The 26612-nt window shown below is 40.0% G+C and overlaps 1 protein-coding gene across 2 annotated transcripts in view; it reads right to left on the bottom strand.

Annotated features, from left to right (window-relative positions):
• Exph5 (exophilin 5) overlaps window positions 1-25866 on the bottom strand; it is a 73612-nt gene extending 47746 nt beyond the window's left edge. For both annotated transcript variants that reach the window (XM_077797743.1, XM_026399050.2), the window contains exon 1: window positions 25748-25866. In XM_077797743.1, the coding sequence (XP_077653869.1) occupies window positions 25748-25866 (119 nt within the window). The remainder of the gene's footprint in view (window positions 1-25747) is intronic.
• Window positions 25867-26612: the final 746 nt, after the last annotated feature.

A 26612-nucleotide genomic window follows, 5' to 3' on the forward strand; every position in this document is an offset into this window, starting at 1 on the left:
CAAAAAAAAAAAGTTTCTCTCTCTCTCTCTCTCTCTCTCTCTCTCTCTCTCTCTCTCTCTCTTTGGATTTCTTTGATTATTAGAGAGTTGAACATTATTACATGTGTTCTCTGGATATGAGCAGTTTTGTAACCTTTGCCTATTCCTTTAACCTAGGTGTCATTGAACATATTGGTTCTGTGATGTTCAAGGTGAAGCACCAAAAGCATAGCAGGGTTGGAAACGCTACACATATGCCTCAGCCTATAGCTCACAGCCTGGTCTACATGTCACTAAGCAGGGCTCAGCTTGGTCATGACGGCATACTAGAGACCAGTGCTGGATGCTGCCTTTGGTACGCTCTATTTCTTGGTTGTTGGCCTCTTCTTGCTCTTGCCTCCATTCAGGCTGCTGTGATAAATTCAAAGAGAGGTATAATGCAGCCTAACTACACAGACAAGAGTGCTAGAGACACTATCACTGTCCTCATCTTTTCTAGCTAATTGCCCCAGACTGGCGTGGGAACACAAAATCACTGTCTGAGCCGATGTGAGGTGCTGGGCCTGGTTGGTAGGTCTGATCAAGTGATGGATTCTAGTCCTTTGTTACCCGGGCTGGTCAAATAACATCTATGTCTCATTTTCCTCATTTGTGAAACTCAATTCTTCATGACGAGTCCTCTGCTTTCCTATTTGGACTGTTGCCCATTGCTCCCTCATTTAAACCCTAAGTGCCAACCATTCCAAACTCTTTGCCACACCTCCAGGCAATTTTCTTAATTTCTTTTTTGATTGCAATGTCCCTTCTACACATCCTTTGTTCCATGACCCAACTCAGTGCTTTAGCACCTAGCCAAAAGGTTGAAAAATGTCTTTTTGAGTGAAACAAAACAATTCAACCATGATGAGCTTTCAAATTTATAAGGATGATATAAAGACATGTTAGGAAATTTAGGATCTACTGGTAGAAAAAAAGATTTATTCAAGGTAGCTGGGATGGAACACAGGACATGATAGAACATGTATAATAGAAAACCCAGACTTTTGATTTACAATCAAGGTAAATTCTAGGGGCTGGGGATGTGGCTCAAGTGGTAGAGCGCTCACCTAGCATGCGTGAGGCACTGGGTTCGATTCTCAGCACCACATAAAAATAAAATAAAGTCATTGTGTCCACCTGAAACTAAAAAATAAATATTAAAAAAAGATAAATTCTAGTTAAGGGCTGGAAAAGCATTTGTGGAGATGTGTCTTAAAAGAACTATACTTTAGAGGAGTCTAAAGTCCATTAGGGTAAATCTGAGATCATCATTGTTCATCAATAGTGATGCTCATTCCCCAGTGAACATGTGAATGATCTGGAAGATAACTTTGATGTGTACCTGAAGGGTGAGTGAAGGTCATCATGGGCACATAGGATAATCTGAGTAAAGGAAGGAAATAGGAGGGAAAATTACTTAGTTTGTGGTAAGCAGCCTACAGAGTTTTCATTTGTTAGTCTTACATCTGAAAAACTGTCCAAATTTACTCATAGAATCTAATCATTCTCTAGTAATATTTTTTTTAGTGATTCATAATACTGTGATTTTATTTTAATCAAAAGACTCATTTCTAATAGAAAACTCATTCAAAATACATTGCATTTATCTCTAGGTTCAATTTGGTGATATAGGTGTCTGCCCGACTTAGTAACCTAACAAAGAATATCTTCATCTAGTCAGAAGTCATATTTTTATTGCCACGCTGGGTTATTAGGCTATGAACAAGAGTCCCCAAAATTGAAATTCTTTCAATTCCTTGATAAATACAGAATAGAAATTTCAATACTCAGATCATGTAAGCTTTCTGGAGGCTTCCTGCACACTCACATAAAGGACAAAGCCTGAAGGGGAAACTAAAGGTTTCTTTTTGTGGCCTCTGCCCATCACTCACTCATTCAGAGCACCAGCGCACGGCACAGTTGCTCCCCTAGGCAACAGGTTCAACTGAAAGCCAGAAATATAGAGAAATGAAGCCACAAGCCCTTAAACCATATTTCTTTTTCAATCTGAAATTATTTTGTGCCTCTATTCTATTTTAAGTTTACAAGATTTAAAAATAAAATGAAAGCAGTTAAACTAAGCTCATTCTCTGTATGCCGGGTTGTTAAAAATTAGTGAGCATTCAGTAAAAGTTACCGAAGGGGAACAGATTGCTGAGGAGAGGGAATGTAGGCCAGCAGGCTCCAGGGCCAGCCAGCGGTTACCACAACGAGCAAACACCAGTCTTTCCTTCAGGACTTTAGTTTCCAATATTGACATGAATGGTTTTCTGAATTGAAGATGCACATATTCCAACTATGAATCGGAATTCATATAAATTATGAATTCATATATATTCAAGAGTTTGTTATGTAGAATTGATTCAATGGAAGTGTTAACAATCCATAACTGCAAGTCATCCCACTTTGCTACATCATTCCACTCTTCAAGGTGAGTCTCTTCATGAAAGGCTTTCCTAGCAAGTACAGGACCTATCCATTTTTCACTCCCCAACCCGACTTTGCTACTGTCTGTGCCACCCATTAGGCCCTTAGTCATGTGCAGGCTCATAATATTGTTAAAATTTTCATATCCTGTCCTCCCAATAGGTTATAAATTTCTAGAACCCTATGCTTTGCATTTATCATAGCAGATTGCATATCTCCCACAAATAGTAGGTCCCCTAAATATTTGTCAGGTGTCTCTTATTTTGATATGAATGAAAACATCACTCATATTGATCCCGCAAAATTTGGGATTTATTTAAGATGTTCAATTCATGATAAACTTGGAAAGAACATCTCTTTCCTTTATCATTATGCCTTGCTGAAGAGACCATTTTTAGCCTTATTGCTTTGACCCCCAAAGTGCATGTTCAATATATTTAAGCAAATTCTGAAATAATGGCCAAATGATCTTCCAGGGGGCTTCATGCTGGTACATAGCAGCTTACCTGGTATGTGTTGGGTAGAATGACGGCTGTGCCTCAGTGGCTCTGGACAAGCTTCAAAACCAAGATCCACAGTGCCCTAAGCTGGCAGGAGGAGCACACTGAAGTGAGGGGACCCTCCTACTCACTGAAGGTGAAGTACACTTCTGCTGATCCTCTATTAAAGGGGAGGGCGCTGCTAAAAAGCTGGCTTGTTGCTGACTGGGAAGGAGAAATAGCCACTTGAAATGAAGTGTCCTGTTCTTTATTTTTTTGTTTTTGAGTGGGGAATCTTAATGATCAGTCGGCCTTAATTATTTTTGCTTGGAAGTGGAGAAAGATAAAGCTCCTAACCAAAGTACAAAGCTGACAGGGAGGAAATGAGAGCACCTGTATTTTCCTCTGGTTCACTGGGCACCTGCTGCCTAGCAGGCTGTTCTCCATGGCTCACCTATGTGGTGGCTTCTGTGGGCCAATTGGTCCCCTCCTCTACGGTCAGGTGGCTGCTTTCAGTTTCTCCCCCAGAAGTCCTTCACCAGGCCATCTGGAGCTGAGGAACAGTTCCAAGAAGCTTGCCAGAGTTCTACTTTGAAATCTGCCCACTTTTCCCCCTCACCCCCATTCTTGGTTACAGGCCTAAAACCTGACTTCAGTTGCCAAGAAATAATCCACATTAAGAAATAATGTCCCTAAATACATTAAAGATGATAGAGGAATTAGAATCCTTTAATATTCAGATATTATACCTCACACTGGACTCAAGAGTAATCCATTTAGATTCACCAGCTTCTGAAGCCAGAAACCTGAGTTCCTACAAAGTATCCTTTCTCCCTCTTCCTATAGCTATCAGTCACTAAATCCTGCTAATCTGACTTTCCAAATATTTCTTGAATCTCTCACCTACTTCTTTATTCCTAGTCAAGATCCCCACTTTAGTCCATTTTGTCTTGCTATAACAGAACATCACAGATTGGGTAATTTATAAAGAAAAAACCTGTTTTTTCTCATGGCTTTGGAAGCTGGGAAGTCTAAGAGCATTGCGTTGGCATCTGGTAAAGGCTTCATGCTGTGACATCCATGGCAAAAGCAGAAGGGCAGGAGAATACAAGAGAGCAAGCAGCAGTCAAGGGATGGGGGTGCAGACTTGCTCATATACCAAGTCCACTGTCATGATAGCTAACCTACCCCTGGAGTAACGACATTCACACAGGCATGGGGGCAGAGCCTTCATGGCCTAAATATCTTACTAGATTCCACCTTCCAACACTATTGCACGGGGGGATATTTCCAATATATGACCTTTAGGGGACACATTAAGCCCCTATCCACAACCCTCCTCTAAACCAGACTTCACTCAGAGACACCCGCCTAAGAAGAAAAATTGACTCTGTTTCTCTGTTGCTCTAAATATTTCAATGGCTCCTTCTCTCCCCCAGCTTTGTCAAGCCCTGGGTCCTGGGCACGATCCACATACCTTCATCGCCTAACTTTTCTCCCCTTTGCTCATGCCATTGCCTCTCATTGCCTGTCCATGTGACCCTAGTGCTATCCACTGTGAACGGAGCCTGCCTGTAACCACATTTTTCACAACTTTGTGCCTTACCTAGTGCTCCTCACCATACAAGGTGAGGTGTGCCCTTCTCACCTTCATTCACACCTTGTCTCCCCTGAGACTCAGTTCAGGCATCATCTCCCCCAGCATGGGGTTAAATGACATGGAAAAACTGTAGAGAATATTTTGTGTCTCTGCTACTACATACATAGTAAGAGCTCAAAAATATCTGTTAAATTAGTGCTGATGAACAGAGAGGTGTTACTGAATCATGATCCAGAAAAAGTCTATCCCTTGGTGTTCTTATTATAGAGAGGAACACAGAGGTACCCGACCTCTGTCCCCTGATGTTGTGAGGCACTGAGAAGAAGGATCTGTAGCAGTAATAGCTTCCAGTGCTCCAGATGGAGGACTGGCTCATACCTGGCAACTCCAAGAGAAGGAGGTAAAATTGCAATGTTATTCCCAACACTTAATTTTGATGGCTGGCTGACCTACAGTCAAAAACTCCTGATGACTACCTGCCTCCCAGGAAGAAAGTCATACCCAAGCTGAAGAAGGATCCTGGACCTGGCTTCCCTCCTGGAATGACCCTAAGCCAGGAGATGTAAGATCTGCCATCTTTAGTGAGCTGCCCCGGTGAGTGCCTGCATGGCCTCACAGATGGAGCTCAGGTAAGCTGTGAACAGAAAAGCGTTTTTTGTCTGTACCACTCAAACCACAAACCATCACTGTTGTGTTAGAACACGGTTTGGAAATTGTGGCATTTACATAATTGTGAGCTAATTTTTAGACACACACCAAAAAAAATTTTACACTTAGGTGTTGTTTTGTTCCTGTGAACACTCCTCAAGGCTCTGAGAGGCCCAGAACAGAGTTAAAAGTTGACAGGTTGGGGAAGTGGAATGGTAGCTGGGGAGGAAGCTAGAATCAGAGCTTGGTGGAACTGGATGAGGGTGGGGTCTGGTGTGGCTTTGAAGGTGGAGACAGCTACCCTGGAGCAAATATGTTACTCATAAACCCTTTAAAGACTTTTGCCTGGATGGCAGTGGCAAAGCAATTAAACAGCTGTGGATAGACATGACCTAATTTATTGGCCTTTTCTGTTGCCTTCTCTGGAGCCAGAGCTATACTGTGACCTATAAGTAAGAATGAGTTTTGGAGGCTGAGAAGGGAGATTACTGAGGATAGGGGGAACTGATGTCATTAAGGAGGAAGAGGTACCTGGAAGCGGACCAGAGAATGGAGGGGAGGCCCTGCATTTCCTTACATAGTTTCCTGTGAGACCGAGAAGCCATTGCCAGAATCCTCTCTACTAGTTTTTTTCTACATTGAGGAATAAACTACCTATAACCAGTATTACAGGACAACTTTCAGCAAGCAGAGCTCCTACTCAGCCTCTGGTGATCCCAAAGGGAGCTTCAAAGGACAAGCTCAAGGGCAAATGCTATATCTCGGTCAGCACGTTAGAACTACCCTCAGACATGCACAATCCCCAAAGTTATTTTTATATGCCTTAATGGCATCTCGGAGAAAAGAAGAGAATGAACATGATAGCAATTTTAAAAATACACATTGAACAAACCCACTCAACAGCCAATGTGAAGAAATTCTGACTATAGTGGGATCAAGGAAGACAGTTCATATGACCAGGTTCTAATCAGCTTGTGGCCATTACAGCATTTGTGTTGATAGTAACCCACACTCAGTGGGCAGAAAAATAAAACAAAAACAACAAAAGTAAAAAGTGATTCTTCCAGTTGCCAGACTAAACAGCTCCAGGAACAGGAGGTTCTTTGATCCTGCCAAGTAATTTAAAAATGGGAAAGTACTGGAAACAAGGTTCATTACATTTGTCAAACATAATCCTCTTGATTGTGCTTTGCTAGGACCCAAGGTTTTTCCCCTCCCAAATCACAAGCTTTCTTGAAAGATCAGCTGTGCCTCAATTCATGCAAAAGAGTGGATTGTTGAAAAAAATGGAACAAGTGGGGTCCACAACCCAAGTGCCCAGGCAGCCAGGGTGGGATCCTTAGTGCACATGACATCATCTGTGGAGCTTTAAAAATCAATACCATACCACTCTGGTCACAGAGCAATTAAGCTAAAATGGCTTGGGGTATCCTGGAGCAGGGAGACTGGCATTGGTAATTTTATTTAAATAAATACTTTTTGGTACTAGGGATTGAACTCCGGGGGTGTTTACCACTGAGCTACATCCCCAATGCTTTTTTTAACTTCTAATTTTGGTCTTGTTAAGTTGCTGAGGGTCTCACTAAGTTATCCAGGCTGACCCCAAACTTGGGATCCTCCTGCGTCAATCTCTTCAATTGCTGGAAATTACAGGCGTGTACCACTACACCAGCTTGGCACTGGCTGTTTTGAGAGTTCCCCAGATGGTTGTAATTTCAGTCAAGGTTGGGAATATCTGTCTAAGCACAGCCTGTGGCCTGAGATCTTTCATCAGAGATGCTGGGTAGATGCTTCAGATGTGCATTAGCTTTTGTGCACAGGTGGGTACGCAGAGAGGAGAAGCAAAGCAAGTACAGAGAAAGCAACTGCACAACTCCCACTGGTAGAGGTATCTCGGCAATATGCCACACCAGCATTACATCACTGTAGTGAAACTGAACAGACTGTAGTCCCTGCACAGAAAGCACTAAGCTTTCTCCAGGAGATGTTACAGATTGGATATTTGGTCCTAGGGCAGCCCATCCCCAGGCTGGCCAGAGATGCATCAGGATGGCCATCACCATCAGGATCTGGACCAGGTAAAGAATGTAGCATGTAAAGGAATCAAAGGCATGCTGGGAGGAGGACAGTGTGGGCTGGGAGAGATGAGCAAGTGAGTAGCTGGTCCTTAGAGGTGTCTTGGTTCCCCAAATTCTTCATATTCCAGTTTAAGTATAGGCATAACCTTTCCACAAGGCCCCCTCAACACTAAATGAGACTTTCTTCTTCTCCACTCAAAGACCTTGACTCCCACATGCATGAGAAAGCCTGATCACATCCCTTTCCGGTAAGAAAACTGAGAAAGTTGCAAGGCAGAGAGATGCAGCAACAGAGAGACACAAGGGAGAATAGGGCAACTCCCAAAGTGCAGAAGCAAGAGAAAGAAAGTGTAAAGGAGCAAAAGGGGTCAGAGCACTAATATAGGACAACAGAAAGAGGAATTCCTGAGAATTTTCAGGCAAAGAAGCAATACATAAATGGGCAGTGAGAAAATGCAGAGTCTAAAGGATGATAGAAGAAGCTGGACAAGGTGGTGCATGTCTGTAATCCCAGAGGCTTGGGAGGCTGAGGCAGGAGGACTGCCAGTTCAAAGCTGGCCTCAGCAACTTCTCGAGACCCTGTCTCAAAATAAAAAATAAAAGTGTGTGTGTAGGGGGTGGCTGGGGAATTGGCTCAGTTGTTAAGCACCCTTGGGTTAAGCACCCTTTAACACCCTGATACCTAAGTAAATAAATAAATATAAAGGTTGACCCAAGAGAACAAGAGATGGAAGAGGAAAGAGGAGGACAAGTGACTGTTCTTCCCCTACTTTGCTCTGTGCTGCCAGAAGATGACCCCTGTAAGCTGCATTTCCCAGGTTCTCAACAACCTGTCCATCTACTTTCAACTGGGTTCCGCCAGAACTGGCATGAGATTAGAGAACAAGAAGAGGAAGGTGGGTATTTTTTTTCTCCTCCCTAAAGCTCTTGCAGAACTTCTGGAAATGACTGTCTCTCCTACATCTCCAAATCTCTAGTCATACCTGCCATGCTTCTGGTTTCTCTTGGGGGACAGTAGCCCGAGGGCTTAGATAACACCACCTGCTCCCTTTGTCCCTCCAAGGAGAGTTGTGCTAGAGCTGGCTTGTACTAGCTTAGGAGGACAGATATTTAAATATTCAGGAATTTGGCAAGCTGATTGTTAGACTGCATAGTTTAAAACTGGTCAGCAACAAATCAAGACTTCCTTACCTCTGCCTCCTGCCTTCCCCCAATCTCTTGTTTGCCTCAGTGTGCCCTGATTGTTTTCTCTGCTCCTTTTTGTCACCTTGTAGCCAATTCACCCCCCTACATTCTGTTTTCAGCACAGAGCAGTTTGTTTTCCTGGTTGGTAGGACGTGGGCTGGTAGCAGAGAATGAGCTCCTGGAGAGCTTTCCCAGCGTCCCTGTGAGCGGGAAACATTAAACTTACAACATGTGTAGTTTTCAATGTTTGCTTGCTAGTCTAGTCATCCTAATAATGGCTTACCTTATGTTTTAGTTGTTTTAAAAAGTAAATTAATTTTGGGGCCAAGGTTGTGGCTCAGTGGTAGTGCATTTGCTTAGCACGCATGAGGCACTGGGTTTGATCCTCAGCACCACATAAAAATAAATAAATAAAATAAAAATATTGTGTTCCATCTACAACTAAATATATATGTGTGTGTATGCATATGTGCATATATATACATATATATGTAAATTAATTTTGTTATACCTTAGGAACTTATACTATCTGTGTTGGAAAGACAAGATGCTTTTACTCTGCTCTTATATTACAGCAATCCACACTGAACACTTCTGTGATCACAAATTGTGTGGGCACCTCTCCCCACCAGTGAGCAGGAAGGCAGTTCTGCAGTGGACACTAGCCCATGTTTTCTACTTTGTTTCAGTTCTGCCCTATCTACCTGGAGAGAGCTTCAGATCCACAGACTGAGGGTTCAGTCCCCAATACTACCGGCCCCAGCTTTTAGATGCCAGTTGTAAGCACCAGGTTATTTTTTTTTTTTAACCTGTGCTCCTGACCAGCTGGCTATAAGCCACGGTTCTCACAACCCCTCCTCAGGTTTGATTATTGACTTGGGTGGCTCACAGAACTCTGAGAAACATTTACTTACGTTTACTGGTTTATTATAAAGGACAAAGGATGCAGATGAAGAGAGGCACAGGTCGAGGCAAGTGGGAAAGGGCACAGCACTTTTATGCCCTCTCCAGGTGCACCGCCCTCCAGGAGCTTCCATTTGTTCAGAGGTCCAAGGCTTTCTGAGCCCTGTCTTTTTTTTTTTTTTTTTTTTTTTTATCAAAGCATGGACGGACGTGCTGAAATGTGATTGGACAAAACAAGTATGATCTAATGTTAGTGGGCTGGGTGGGAAAACACAGCAAGGCCTGTCTGTTTAGATTCTTTTGCATTTTTTCCTTGTGGGTGTGGGTCAGGACCCTTCTGAAGTTGAAGGTACATCATCAGAATTTCTTTTATAGTCAACAGTTCGAAGGAAGGGAGTAGGGAGGGGAGCTGGATTGGAGTTTCCATGACCTGCTTCGAGGAGGGAGAGAATCTACTTTTTTATATATCATATCACACCACTCTGCTAGAGCATTGCTTTGCTTAGCCAAAGAACCAACTCTAAAAGACAATCAGGTCACTTGATGCAGACTTCATGAATGGTCTACCCTTAGTTGGGTTTGCCACCTGGCACAGGAAAGGGGAAGAGGAAGGAAACTGAAACATAATCCATTACCTATGTGCACTAATACAGAGATGGCAATCACACTTCTTTTTACTAATGCCTCTTCCCTGCAATCTCCTGATTCCATGAAAGCTGATGCTGTGGTGTAGCATAATGGCACACACCTGTGATCCCAGCTATCCGAGAGGTTGAGGCAGGAAGCCCACTTGAGTCCAGGAGTTGCCAGCCTCAGCAACTTAGAGAAACACCATCTCAAATTAAGAAATAAATAGAGCTGGGGATAGGTCCAGTGTAGAGTGCCCTTGGGTTCAACCCCCAGTAAAGCAATCAAATAAATAAGAAAAAAAGCTGATGCCGTAAGCTTTTTGCCTCATTGATCCTTTGTTGTTGTTAATCCTTGTTTGTTCCATAGTCTTTTCCCTAAAAGGAATACATCAGTGTCGGAGTCCATGGAGGACACTGACAGTACTGAACCCTATCCATGCTATGTTTTTCCTATACATACACACCTATCATAAAGCTTAACTTACAAATTAGGCACAGAAAGAGATTAACAACAGCTAAGAATGAAATAAAACAATTATGACAATATAATGTTATAAAAGTTATGTGAATGCGCTCACTTTCCCAAAACACACCTTGTCCTCTCCTCACCCTTCTTCTGGTGATAATGTGATGCAATGCCCATGTGATGAGAAAAGTTAAATTAAAGTGAGGTGATGCAGCGTGGATCCACTGTGTAAGGGTTCCCTGAACACAAGCACTCTAGTCCACACAGCCCATCTGAAGGCTGAGCCGGCTACTGAGACTAGTGGAGGGAAGTGCAGGGAATGGGCCACATCCCAGGGGAGATGGACAGTGGGAGACTTCATCATGGAGCTCAGAACAGAGCACAATTTCAAACTTATGAATTGTTTATTTCTGGAGTTTTCCACTGAACAGTTTCAGACTGTGGTTGATCATAGGTAACTGAAACCCCATAAAGCAAAACTACAGAAAAATGGGGACCTATTATACATCATGGGTCCTAGAAGCCAACAGAAATCAATGGTACCAGGACAATTTGCTAGCTGTTTGGGAAAAATCAATTTATATAATTATCCTACTTTAAAGACAAAACATACATGAAATGGATTAAAAAGTTAAATTTTTAAAAAGACTTTAAAAACGAGAATTTTTTTTCTTATGTTATTTTTGGAGACATAGATCTTATCATGTTGTCCAGCCTGGCCTCAAACTCCTGGGATCAAGTAATCCTCCTTCCTCAGTCTCCTGAGTAGCTGGGAATTCAGGGACATACCACTGGTATAGAACCGAATGTTTATCTAGGCTGCAGCTAGGGAGAACCTACGATCTTAAAAGGAAAAATATTGTAAACATTGTATATTTTACTACAGAAAAATGAAGAAAAACTCCTATATTCAGATAGACATCAAGTATAAGCCAGAAATCGGGAAATAAATTTATAAGATAAATATCTTCCTTAGTATATAGAGAAATATATAAATCAATAAGAGAGAACACACACACACACACACACACACACACACACACACACAGTCCAAGGCTTAGACAATGTTGGTTGCTTTCTAGAATGCGCTCCCAGTTCCCCTATTTTCCATTTCCTTGTGCATGAGCAGCAAACTGTTTGGTACAGGGAATGGATCATGATTGGGCTAAGCCTAATCCAGCACTTCATTCTCATTCCTTGATTTCTCAATTTCCTTGTAGCTAATGGTGGCCATAAGATCCAGTATTGGTCAATGAGACATAAAAGGGAAAATCTGCTGGGAGATGATCTGGAAAAGCTTTTACTTCCATGTTAAAATGAACATTTCCACTTCTGGGTCTATTCCCAGAATATGCAGTTGGTTCACCTTATCCTCCTTCCTTGAAAATGCATGTGACTTCCTGAGCAGCAGCAACCATCTTAGTTTGCAAAGACACCATCCTGACATCCTCAAACCACTAAACCAGTTTAACAGCTGCCTAATTCCAGATGTCTTACTATGTCAGAAAAAAATTCACCCCCAATTTGTCAAAACTATAGTTAGATGTTCTGTTAATTGTGTCTAGAAGCATTCTGGATGCAGACCTGAATATATAAATAGGCAAATATATGAATAATAATAAGTCAAGAAATATGAATGACTTATAAAAATATGAAAAATGTTTAAAAGTTAACTACAACCACAACATTAGAGTTTAAATCAAGCACAAGAAAAGTTTCCTACAAAATTAGCAAAGATATTTCTGGGCATGGTGGCATATGCCTATAATCCCAGTGACTTGGGAACTGAGGCAAGAGGAATGGAAGTTTGAGGCCAGTCTGGGCAACTTAGTGAGGCTCTGTCTCAAAATAAAATTAAAAATGAATTTTTAAAAAGGGCTAGGGAAGGGCTGAAGTTGTAGCTCAGTGGTAAAACGCTTGTCTCACATGTGTGAGGCATTGGGTTCAATCCTCAACACCACATAAAAATAAATAAATAAATAAATACATACATAAATAAATAAAGGTATTGTATCCATCTACAACCCCCCAAAAATATTTTTTTAAAAAGGTTAAGGATGTGCAAAGTACTGATCTATGCTATAAGATGGAGAAACCTTACAGAATGCTAATAGAAACCAGATACAATTTATATAAAACATTCACAACAGGTAAATCCATAGAGTCAGAAAGCAGATTAGTGATTGCCAGCAGTTGGGGGAAGGTGGCAAAGGGTAGTAACTATTCACTGGGTTGTATTTTGGGGTAATGAAAATGGTTTGGTACCGGATAGAGGTGTTTGCACAACATTGTAAATGTACTAAATGCCAGTGAGTTGCTCACTTTAAAGTGGATAATTTTATGTTATAAGAATTTCATCTCAATAAATTTTTTTTTTTTTAAACTTAAATGAGGAGAGAGTTCAGGTTCCGGGTGAGGTGTTGTAAGTTCTTTCTACTCGGTGTTTCCTAGCGAATGGAGCCATAGACTTGAACAGAATGCAGTAAGCAGTAGAAGATAGGAAAGGCAGCCGAATACAACATACACTAGTATGGCAGTATGTAAAAAAGTGGATGTGTAACCGATGTGAATCTGCAATCTGTATATGGGGTAAAAATGGGAGTTCATAATCCGCTTGAATCAAATGTATGAAATATGATATGTTAAGAGCTTTGTAATGTTTTGAACAACTAATAAAAAAAATAAAACACGGGTACTAGCAAAAACTTGAAAAAAAAGAGGGGCTTGAAGTAGATAGCAATATGCAAATTTCAAAAGAATACAAACTACCCCTGGGCCACTGAGAATTTCCCATTTTTGTTTTTCCTCTTCTATTGTATCCTGTTCTGGACTGAGGGCAGAAGAGGGCATTGGCGTGAATGGAGCAGAGCAAGTTCCTCATTCAGGCTTGGGGAGCAAGAAAGGGGTCTCCTGACAGCAGGGGCTCATGCGTTGGAAACTCTGAGGGAAGGGAGGCGGGCCTTCTGATGAGGGGAGCTGTGTCTGGTCCCAAGAGGATGTGGCTAACATCCTTTGCTTTTTTTCTTTCTGTCCTCCCGCTGGAGGACTGCCGTAAAGGAACTGCTAAAGGAAGTTCTTCAAGTGGAAGGGAAGTTTTATCAGAAGGAAACTTAGAACATTTGCAATGAAGAAGGAGCCATATAAATATTAAACCTAAATACAGTGTCCCTTGGGATGGTGGGGGATTGGTTCCTGGACTCCTGCGAATACTAAAATCCGTTAGTAGCAAAAGTCTTTATATAAATGGCATAGTAGGGCTGGGGCTGTAGCTCAGTGATAGAGCGCTTGCCTAGCACGTGTAAGGCAGTGGGTTCCATCCTCAGCACCACATAAAAATAAACAAAGAAAATAAAATGGTATAGTAATTGCATATAGCCTACATATTCTCCCATTTACTTTAAATGGTCTCTAGATTATTTATAATACTTAATAACACAATGTAAATGCTAAGTAAATGGTTGTTACAACATATTATTTAGGGAATAGTGACAAGAAAAAAGTTTGTACATGTTCAGTACAAATACAAGCTTTTTCTCAAACATTTTTGTTATATGAGTTGGGAGTGTATGTAGCTCAGTGGTAGAGCACTTACTAAGTATGAAGCCCTGGGTTCAATCCCTACCACTTCAAAAATATTAAATATTTATATTTAATTAAATTTATTTTATTTATTATTTAATTTATATACACACACATATATATATATATATGTGTGTGTGTGTGTGTGTGTGTGTGTGTGTGTGTGAGTGTGTTTCTGATCCAAATATATATATATTGACTAGGTTGGTTGACTCCCCAGATGAGAAACCCATAGATAGAGAATTATATAATAGTCTGTCTTGCTTTTGAGTTCTTTATTTGAAGGTTAAAAGCAAAAATTGTAATATCATTTCTTGGATTTCCAATGTATCTAGTTCTAATACATAAAATAATTACAACATAAATTAGGAAGTGAAAACACATATGTAGTGTTAAGTTCCTAAATTTTACTAGAAAACATTAAACAGTGATTTTGTGAAAAGTTATGTAATATATCCCTAGAGCAACCACCAAAATATCGCACAAAGATATATTATAAAAATTACAATAAATAAATTTTAAAAGAACACTTTAAAATGATTAAAGTAACTGAAAACAAGACAGGAGAGGAAGAACAGCAGAATGAAAAAGGGAACAAATAAAAAACCAAATAAAATGGTAGACTTGAACCCAAATGTACTAATAATTTCATTAAATGTAAATGATCTAAATAAACACCAAGATAAAGATAGAAATTGTCAGAATGACTAAAAAATGACTCAACTATACACAATATAGCAGAAACTCACTATAACAACATATATTTAACAACTTAGATAAGATAGATGCATTTCTCAGAAACCAAAAACTATCAAACTCATCCTAGGATGAAATAGCCTGACTAGCCCTATGTGTATCAAATAAGTTGAATGTATCATTGAGAACCTTTCAAAAAAGGAAACTTCCAGTTCTAAATTGTTTCTGTGTGAATTTTACCAAATGTCTGAGGAAGAAAAATACACAGTTTTCCTCAGAAAAGACCAGAGTACACTTTCTAATTCACTTAACTAGGTTAGAATTAACCTGACACGAAAACCAGACAAAAGTATTATGAACAAAATAAATTAGCTGGGTGTGGTGGTGCACACTTGTAATCCCCACAACTTAGGAGGCTGAGGCAGGAGGATTCCAAGTTCCAAATCATCCTCAGCAACTTAGGGAGGTCCTGTCTCAAAATAACAAGGGGTGGAGATATAGCTCTATGGCAAAGCATCCTGGATTAAATCCCCAGTACGTATGTATAGCATTTCTCATGAACCCAGATGCAAAAATCCTAAACAAAATATTAGCAAATTGAGTAAAAAGTTATTACAGTACACTATGGCTGAGTGGGATTTATGCTGAGAATGTAAGTGTATTTGTTTGCTAGAGCTGTAGTAATAAAGTTCTATGTAAAGTGCCATAATAAAGCAAAGTAAATGAGTGAACAGAAATCTGTGGTCCCAAATTCTGGAGCCTAGAGATGAAACTGGGTTGGAGGGCTCTGCTCCCTCTGAAGATGCTAGGGAAGATCTCTTCAGGGCTTTTCTCTAGCTCCTGGAAGTTCTTAGGCTGATTGTAGTGTAACTCCAGTCTCTCAGTCTGCACATGACATTCTTCCTAGGCTGGTGGTAGTGTAACTCCAGTCTCTCAGTCTGCACATGACATTCTCCATTGTGCCTGTCTGTCTCTGTTTCTGATGTCCTTAGTATAAGAACATGGGTTATATTAGAATAGAGCCCACCCTAAAAATCTCATGTTTTTTTCTTTTCTTTTTTTTTTTTTTTTTTTGGTACCAGGGACCAAACCCAGGCACATTTAACCACTGAACCATATTCTCAGACATTTTTATTTTTTATTTTGAGACAGGTTTCTCAAGTTGTTTAGGGCCTTGCTAAGTTGCTTAGTCTGGCTTTGAACTTGCATTCCTCCTGTGTTAGCCTCCCAAGTTGCTGGGATTATAGACATGCACCACATGCACCACCATGCCTGGCCTAACAATCTCATTTTAACTTAACTACCATTGTAAACACCTTTTCCTCAAATAAGGTCACATTCTGAAGTACTGGAACTTAGGACACCAGCATGCCTATGTGTGTGTGTGTGTGTGTGTGTGTGTGTGTGTGTGTATAAGTATATATGTATATAAATATATATGTGTATAAAATATAAATATATATGTGTAAGTATATATATATTTACATATATACACATATAGCCATATATACATATTTGAGATAATACAGTATAATTCATAACAGTAAGGCTGGTTTGCTATTTTAAAATTGTTTACCATAAACCACTGTATCAACTATCTAAAGGAGAAAAGCCACATGACCATGTTAATTGATGCAGGAAAAAGAATTTGATAATAACTCTCAGAAACAAGAAACAGAATCTGATACAAAGCAGCTACAAAAAACTTATTGCTAATATCAAACTTAATAATGAAAGACTCAGGAACAAGGATTAGTCCTAGCCAGAATTAGGCAAGGAAAAGAAATTTTAAAAGACATACCTATTAGAAAGGCAGAAATAATCATGCAGATGACATGATTGGCTACATAGAAAATCATTCAAAAACTCTACAAAAAAAAAAAGAAAGAAAGAAAAGAAAACGAAGAAATAAGAGGATATCCTAGAATTGATAAGTTCAGTTAAGTGGTAGGATACACAAGAACAATACATGAATCCACTGTGCCTCTAGGTACTAGCAAGGAACAATCATAAAATTAAATTTAAAAATTTTATAAAGATACAAAGACAATTCAGTGAAAGCAGTCTTTTCAGCAAATGGTGTTGGGATAATTGTGCATCCATAGGCAAAAATAAAACAAATCTCAGTCAACCTCAAACTTTACATAAAAATTATTACATTAAACTATATATATTTTTTAAATCATAGGAGAAAATATTTGTAATCTGGGCTTAAGCATGATTCATAACAGGAAAAATTTATTTATTGAATTTCATCAAAATGAAAATCTTTTGTTCTGCAATAATACTGCGAGACAAGAAAATGTTTGAACATTCCACAAAGGAATTAGAGCAGAATATATAAAGAACTCTTGAAATTCAACAGTAAGAAAATAACCAAGCTAAAAAAAATATGTAAACAATATGTGAACAGACACTTCAACAACAACAAAAAATTATGAAAGCAAATAAGCACATGAAAATACATTTACCATCATTAGTCACCAAGGAAATGCAAATTAAAACTTGATAACACTACAGACTTATTAGAATGTATAAAATAAAAATATTGACAATAACAAACACTGCCAGGATTGAAGAATCTCTCTGTGTGTCCTCTCCAAATTCATATGCTGAAACCTAACCCTTAAGGTGACAGTATCAAGAGTCTGGCCTTTGGAAAGTGATTAGGGCAAGAGGGATCTACCTTCATGAATGGGATTAATTTCCTTGTAAAAGAGGCTTGAGAGGTGGTCTTTTATCCCCTCTATCAAGTGAAGACACATACAAGACACATCTGTGTGGGCTGAGGATGTGGCTCAAGCGGTAGCGCACTCACCTGGCATGCGTGTGGCCCGGGTTCGATCCTCAGCACCACATATAAACAAAGATGTTGTGTCCGCCGAAAGCTAAAAAATAAATATTAAAAAATTCTCTCTCTCCCTCTCTCTCTCTCTCACACACACACACTCTCTCTTAAAAAAGAAAAAAAAAAGACACATCTGTGAGGAATGGTCCCTTACTCAACACCAAATATGCCAGTACCTTGATGTTGGACTTCCCAGGCTCCAGAACTGTGAGCAATAAATTTCTGTTATCTATAAATCATCCATTCTGAGGCATTTTATTATAGTAGCATAAACAACTAAGACGAAATTGGAACTCTTGTATACTGCTGGTAGAAATGCAAAATGTTACAACCATTGGGAAAAACATTTTGGCAGTTTCTTATGAATTCAAGACTATGGCCAAACATGGTGATACACACACCTGTAACCCCAACTACTTGGGAAATTGAGATAGAAGGATCACAGGTTTGAGACCAGACCGGGCAACTTAGCAAGACCCTGTCTTAAAACAAAACAAATTTAAAAGGGAATGGGGATGTAGCTCAGTGGCAGAGCACTTGCCTACTACATGCAAGGCACTGGGTTCAATCTCCAGTATTGGGGTTTAAAAAAAAAATCTGACAATTCCACTCTAACAAAAACTTATGTTTGGGGCTGGGGATATGGCTCAAGCGGTAGCGCGCTCGCCTGGCATGCGTGCGGTCCGGGTTCGATCCTCAGCACCACATACAAACAAAGATGTTGTGTCCGCCGAAAACTAAAAAAAAAAAAAAACAAAAAAAAAAACTTATGTTTGCACAGGAACCTGTACACAGGCCTGGGATGTAGGTCAGTGTTACACTGCTTGCCTATCATTTATGAGGCTCTGGGTTTGATCCCCAGCACTGAAAAACAAAACAAAACAAAAAACACTGCAAAAAGCAAAACTAAAACAAATAAACAAACAAAAACATCTGTACACAGATGTCTGTGGCAGCCCTATTCAATATCCAAAACAGGAAACAATACAAATGTTCTTCTTGGGATGAATGGACATCCATACAATGGAATGATAAGCTATACAAAGGAATGAATTATTGATACATATAACAACTGGTGTGAATCCCAAAGGTATTTTACTGAGTTAAAGAGGTCAGTCTCAAAAGGTCATATACTCAATGTTTGAACCTGTAATAATATCTTTAAAAAATCAAACCATAGTGATTCAGAACAAAAGAGTGTTTGCCAGAGTAGGTTACTCACTCCCCTTTACTATCTCCCCTACATCTCTTCTACCTTCAACTGCTGTTAAATGCTTTGTTTTTAAAAGCTGAAAACAAGGCAAACTTGATAGCAATATAAAACCTCACAATGTGTTGTTGGAGATGGGGGCTTTGGTCATTGTAGCCCTCCATTTCTTTTTTTTATCATTAGAAAGCTAACACACGGTGGTATGAGGAAGTTGGCTACTATGGTGTGCCAAATTAATGTTTCAAGTACAGCCTTTTAATAGGGCCATTCACAATGTCAATAAGGAAACACTCCTGAGAGGGAGAGAGAGGTGAGCCTAGGCTCTTGAACTTCACAGCCTGTGAAATAACTATCTGCAGAACAGACCTGCATAAAGACGGAGAAGACAATTCACCCACATGTGTGCTCTTGGCCTCCTGCTTGGTTTTAAGACCATGACCGCTAATAGGGAAGGAGAACATTTCTTTCTAACCTTAACCTGACCTTCCTTTGACCTTCACATGGTTCTCTGTTTTAAGACCATGTGTGCTAATGAAGAAGGAAAATATTTTCTAACCTCAAGCTGACCTTCTTTTGTCCTTCACAAGATTTCCCCAGATCTTTCTTTCCCTTACTTTGCATTTCCTGCACAGCAGTAAGTCAGTGCCCTCTCACTAGGTCCTGAGAACCTACTAAGTGTATGAGGCTCTCCTCCTGAGATAGTCCTTGACCACAAGAAATCAAGCAACAATTTACTCATCTACACATTAACATTATTAAGAAAAGAACACAGGCAAAAAAACATTTAAACATTTTAAAATAAATTATTTAAAGAGACATTTATGGAGGCAAAAAATAATCAAACATTCTGCATTTTCTTATTATCAAAAGAAACAAGTAGGGGCAGTGGTTGTAGTTCAGTGGTAGAGCACTTGTCTAGCACGTGTGAGGCACTGGGTTCTTTGATCCTCAGCACCACATAAAAATCAATTAATTAAATAAAGGTGTAAAAAATACAATAACAACAACAACAACAAAAGATTCAATCTGATTTTCAATATAAATGGTTATGTTTTCTGCAAATAAAGTTACTTTTAAAAAATACAAGTTATCGTTACTTTTTAAAATAACACATGAAAACTGTAAGAAATAAAAGTGTTTGAGTTTCATGAAATATTCCCAGGTGATAACCATTTTGACAGTTTGGAGTATATCCTTTAAAAATGCATATATGCTTTTTAAAAAGTAAATTTTCCCTGTATAGGCAGACACTATAAATTGTCCCTTAATATCTATTGTGCCATTTTTCTTAATAATAATATCTCTGACTTTAGGTTGGGCATATGAGTGCCTAGAATTGTGTGTTCTCTATTTTCATGGTCAGTGGGAACAGCAAGAGTTTTAAAGTAAAAAGATTCCAGTTATGGTTTTGTTATAAGCTAGATGGGCATTGCAAAGAAAGTCACTTCAACTTTTTTGTACGATAGGAGGCAGTCCTACACAGCGGTCACATCCAGATGTGTTCCCAAATCAGACACTTCCTAGATCGCTGGTGTTATCTCAAATAAGATACTGAGCTGTCTTTGCATCCTCTGTAGAATGGAGATTAGACTACACCTTAATTCATTCAGTTGTTGTGAGAATTAAATTAGATAATGCACAGGGAGAACTTAGCATAGAGTAAGAGCTCAACAAATGTTAGTCTTTATTATTGTTATTGTCAGCTTTTGAAAAAGAATATAAAAATTCCTGTTTTAGATGGCTTAAGATGAGGATAAAAATAAACAGATGTAAAAGACTTTAATAGTTAAGGGAGTAATAAAGTCTAAAAAGGACTCTACTCCCCAACCTTGAAGTATGGGCTATCTTTTTTGGGAGAGGGACACTGGGGATTGAACTCAGGGGCACTCAACCACTGAGCCACATCCCCAGCCCTATTTTGTATTTTATTTACAAACAGGGTCTCACTGAGTTCTGAAGCTGGCTTTGAACTTGCAATCCTCCTGTCTCATCCTCCAGAGCTGCTGGGATTACAGGCGTGCACCACTGTACCTAGCTTGGGATATCTTATTATAGGAGTTCCATGTGTATTGCTCACAGAGAACAATCCACAGGAGTAACTAGGCAAGAGATTACATATGCAAGAAAACTCTCCACTCAGTTTAAATGAATGAATTAGTTGGATGTTGTTGGAAACATACATGATATTAATCAGATACCTTGTTTCAGAATACCCAAGTCTTTCAGGCACACCTATGACTTCCAGGCATTGTCCTCATGGTTACTTTTCCTGGCCATAGGGCTGATTAATGGAAGTTATTTTTTTTTTACATTTTTATTGTTGGTTGTTCAAAACATTACATAGTTCTTGACATATCATATTTCATACATTTGATTCAAATGGGTTATGAACTCCCATTTTTACCCCATATACAGATTGCAGAATCACAGCAGTTACACATCCACTGTTTTACATATTGCCATACTAGTGTCTGTTGTATTCTGCTGCCTTTCCTATCTTCTATATGTGTACGGACACTTTATCTCACAGGTCCTACTACCAATGAAAAACTTTCATAGACTGAGGCCAGTTAGGGCAGAATCTGGCTCTATTCTCTGCTGTATTCTCAGGGCCAAAACAATGTATGGCAAATAAAAGATGCCCAATAAATTGGTGTCCAATGTCTCTTGAAACTTTCTTAGAGGCACATTTCACTGGCTGGGAGAGAAGCCTAGAAGAGACAGGAAACGTACATATCTAGTGTTTAATCTCTGCAGGATATTGCAACTTTCATTAGCTACTAACCACTTTACAACATGGGTAAATACAGTCCCCTTCAGAACTGTTCCACAGCTCAAGGACATTAGTGTAAATCAATCAGAAACAAATAAATTCTGGAAAACCATCCTGGGCTGTAATCTTACCTTTGAGGAAAGACAGTCTAAATCTAGACATGCTGTTTTTCAACTTGATTATACCAAGCACTGTAACAATTGATACTTTACAAGTTTTCTGCAATGGGAAAAGTAACCAGTCTTGATTTACTTGTATCTATTTTGTGAGCTGATGAGGTGATAATTTTTTGGTACTTTCTGTTTCAGAGTTCAATTCCTGAGGCCCAGTGAAAAATGCACAGTAGTAGTTTTCAATGATTTGTAAAAAGTTAAGATGCTTTTCAGATTATACAGAACATATATTATACACACAATATATGTATGTGTATGTGTTTATATATAAACATTTATGTATATATACACTTCTATATGCATGCTTGGGCATGCAGACACACACAGAGTAAAAACAATGCAAATTTTAGAGCCATACAGATTTCAGTTCAAATTTTAGCTTTGCCATTTGTGAACTGTGGCCCTGGACAAGTTCCTTAACCTTGCTAAATATGTTTCCCTTCTATAAAAACTCATTAATAATATTTACCCCAAGGAATGCTTATGAACATTACTCAATGCTGATAGATAAAATAATTTTGAGATAGACCTGAAATGAATTCTGGACCCATTGCTTAATTTAGACAAGATATATAACGTTTGCAGGTTGTTTCCTTCTCTGCAAAGTGGAATTTATAAAGAGGGTACCTAAAAAGATTATTGGGAGGATGAATTAAATCTGTATAACATGTTTAGTACAATGATCAATATACAGTATGGGCCCAATACATGTGAGCTATTACTAGTGGCACAATAATTACTATTTTTACACAAAAAGCAGCACTTAATAAGTGTTGATGCATCCATCTTCTCTACTTCTGTTTCCCACTGAGAAATATTCAAAAATTGGACAACTGAGTTAAGGGCAAGACATATCTTCATAAATTTTGTCATATTGCTCACTATAAAGCCTGTAGTGAACTTAGGTCTCTAATAACATGCAGAGTCTATCAATTTTACTACAACCCTCACCAATAGTTTTTTCTGTCATTTTAATAGTGGAAATATAGTATCTCAAGATTACTTTCATTTATTACCATGGGAGTGAGCATTTCCCCATCTGTTTTGTTTACCATTTGGTTATCTTATACTGTGGATGATTTATTTCTATTTTTGCCTATTTATCAACTTGAATCTTGGTGGTTTTCTTAAAAATTTGAATCAACTTTTTATGTTACTATCATATTTAATGCAGATACTTTCCCAGGAAGCTGGACCCAGAACCATATGGCACAGATGAGAGACCAGGGGAAAGTTCTGTGTATTCAGGTGAATTTCTGTGGGGGTGGACAGGGGTTGCTGTCTCCTGCAGGGGAACTCAACTTCTCTCATGGCTTTAGTATCAATCTCTGAATATCTCTGGACCTCCATGACTTTCCAGTCCTATATTCTAATTATGAAGTGTTTCTTCTTAGTTGTCTTATAGATACCTCAAGTCTATCACAGGTACAACTAAGTTCATCAGATATCCCCCATCTTGCTAACTTTCCAAACTTCCCATTTGTTTCCTTATTGTCCTAGCCAAGAGATCTCGAAGCTGTTGCACAATAGAGTAAAATGGCCCCCAGGGTCTCTCAGACAGGGCTGTTGAACTGTCTCTGAAATCACACTCATGAATTGTAAGTCATGTGTCCTAATCTTTTATTTGGAAAATATGATGATCATACATATCAAGAGAATGAGAAGAACAGCCAAGTTGACTTGTTACCTCAAGCCCTTTATGCATGTCAGTATCTGCTACTAAGACCCATGCATGTCAGCCTGAAGCAGGTGAGCAGAACAATCCCACGGAGACTGGCATCCTGACATGGGTATTTGATAGGAGAGCCAGAATTAAACAGAGAAAAAGAAAGTACTAGAAATCATTGTTTTGGGCACTTGGCCCAACCATCTTCTTTCCTTAAATTATTTTTGTATTTTAATGATGACATCTATCAAATTGTTTAGGTAACTATTAATAGTTTAATAGTTACAATGTTGATTTTTGTCTTAGCATGTGGCTTTTTCTGTCAATGCCTCATTTAGGATGTGAGCATCATGAAATTATAAAATGTGTTCCAGCCTTCCAATACCTAGCCCAGTGGCCTTTTCTATCTATGTGCAAATTCAGTTCCCTCAAAAGTCAACTGAAGTGGGCACCTAGAGCTGCTACAGAGAAAACACAACAAGGAAAGCATTGGGTCAAATATAAATGGTCAAAATTCCCTTGAATGAAAATTAAAAATGAATTATATCACTGTTTCTAAGAATATAGAAGCCGAGTTGATAGCATCCTGAAAGGAAGCTTCCTTCCTCTTATTTTTTCAATTTCTGCAAATATACAATGCATCAATGAAGAGGCTCCACCTCTTCAGAAACAAGAGCACTTTCAGTAACACATATTAAAATAAACACAGTTTCTTAGTGCCTCAGGAATGAATGTATGTGTTGAAGTCAAACTCCATTGCCTTTCTGAAGTTCCTCAGACTTCCAAGTGTGGTTGTGTGCAGTGTATGAACATATGTGTGGATAGAGGTACATGGGTGTGGACACACTGCTCTCAGGAAGACACACTTTTTATACTGTTTTGGGAAATAATGAAGCCTATTTTTCTAAAGGCAGAGTATGACAGTCAGGCTGGTGGTGCTCACCTGGAATCCCAGACACTCAGGAGGCTGAGGCAGGAGGATTTTGAGTTCAGGTAATCTAGCAAGACTACATCTCAAAATAAAAAAAAATAAAACGGGCTGGGGATGTGATTCTGTGGTAGAGCACCCTTGGGTTCCATCACCAGTACCAAAATCAATCAATAAAATAAAATAATAATCCTAAAGGCAGAGTATGACGGTATGAATTCATATCCTCAAACCTCAAATTTCACTCCTCCTCCAGAGCCATGTCTAGGGAAAAAGAATAATGACAGAGATTTGGGCCCAGTATACTCTAATTAGTTCTACAATGATTAGGGATTCCCAATTTGAAGGGTGTCCTGGAAGGACTTTTGGAAGTGTGTCCTTTGAAGGACTTTTGTAAGTAGGAGAGGATATCTGGAAAGAATTGAAAATCCAGAACTCACATCACCAGTTGGTTGATTACAAACAAAACTACTTTCTAAAATTCCACCTGACACCACACATTGTGTGGCCTGAGAGTGATGACCTGAATTCCCTTCCACAATTACCTAGAGAAGGCCTTGGATGTGTCTAATCCAAGTCTGGTGAGAGAAGTACTTTCAATTCATTCCAGGATTTATCTTGTTCTTCCCCCAGCAGAAAAAAAAAAAAAAAAAAAAAAAAAAAAAAAAAAAAACTGGTTAATTTGCAACCTAGGTAATTACCCACTTCTTTTGCTAGTAACAAATCCCTCATCTACATTTTATTGTAAGGTCAATAGTGAAATTCCGTAGAAACTTCCTCCTTACAACATCACGCACAAGGAGATCCACCCACTGCCGCCAACCCAGAGTGTGCAAGTCGCGTTCACCCTCACAAATCTCTCTTTGGCAAGTTCCTTGAGCTCCCGCCCTGGGGGGTTTGGTGCAAACCCGCATCAGAGGAAGCAGCTGCCAGGATTCCGCTCTTGATAGCACCCCTGCCCTATTATTTCACCTGCCTGAAAAGGCCCGGTGCCTAGACCACCAAAGAGACACCTGAGTACCAGCGCAGCGAGGCCACGCAGCCCACATAGCGCCCGGACCCTGCGCGCCAGAGCACTGCCCACGTGTCCCGAGCCCGGGCAGGACAGTCGCGAGGGACCCACTGGAAACACACGGAAGAATGCGCCACCATCCTGCGGGATCCCAGACTCGCGTCCGAGTCTGTCTGGGATACCAGGTCTGCAGAGCACCAACCAGGCATTCCAAGAGTCCTTCGGAGAGAAACGCCGCGCAGACTTCCTTTGCCCGACCCTCAGCCCCCGGAGCATCTGCCCGGAGCTCGCTGATCCGCGTCGCGCAGCCCTGGACAGGTGCCCCACGCGAGCTCCTACCTACCCCGCGCACGCCTGGCGCTAGGGGAGCCGCGCACCCCGGGCTGCTGCTGGACCCACGCCCAGGAAAAGAGGAAGGAAGTTCTGTACCTGATCCTCTCCTTCTCTGCTCTTTGTAGTTCCTCATTTCTTTCCAGCACCTGAAGGATCTTCCTGGCTTCTTCCTCACTTAAAAAACTGAAATCGAACCCCTGAGGAACTTTCGTCATTTTCTCTACTGTGTGTGGCTTACGCTTAAGCTCCCTGGCGCCTCCTCTTACGATGGCATTTTTCAAGGTCTGCACAAGACTGGCTTCACGAACTTGATCCGATAGTCAATAAGTCCGCCCCTTGGAAAATCTACAGCCGCAAACCTAGGGAACGGCCCACACAAACAGGGATCATTTTGACAACACCTTTAATGACAGGTTTCTCTCGACCTGTCCAACCAAGATGCAAAGTAAACGACTCAAGGAGAGAAGGAGCCAATCCCATTTCGAGGGAGGCGGGCCCGGCTTCGTCTCCTCCCCCCACCCCCACCTGCTCTCTGACTTGGTAGGCAAACAAGCCTTCATAATTCTGCCTAAGTGAGGCCTAGGCTGAAGTGTTGGCCCCAGAGTATTTGCTTTGGTGGTTGCTCTTTGCTCTAAGAACTTGAGCTTGACTCGTAGAAGGAGTAGAAGGAAAGAGATCCATAACTAAATCTCCCTTTCAATAATTAAGAGCTCATAGATAATAGAATTGCAGGTAGAAGCTTTAGAACTGGTGGAAGGGTTTCTCTATTTGAGAGACCAGGAAGGGATAACCTAACATTAACAGCCATTTGTGGACAGACCTGGCAGAAGGGCTGAAATTTAGGGTATCCTTGATAACGAATATTTCCAAACTTGTCATCTCTCGTAACCCACCACAGCCACTTCATTGCCCCCACGGAAGTCATCCTCAGATTTTGGAAATTCAGCAAACAAAAATCCCG

The sequence above is a fragment of the Urocitellus parryii genome, chromosome 4 (assembly GCF_045843805.1).
Source record: "Urocitellus parryii isolate mUroPar1 chromosome 4, mUroPar1.hap1, whole genome shotgun sequence".
Lineage (NCBI taxonomy): Eukaryota > Metazoa > Chordata > Mammalia > Rodentia > Sciuridae > Urocitellus > Urocitellus parryii.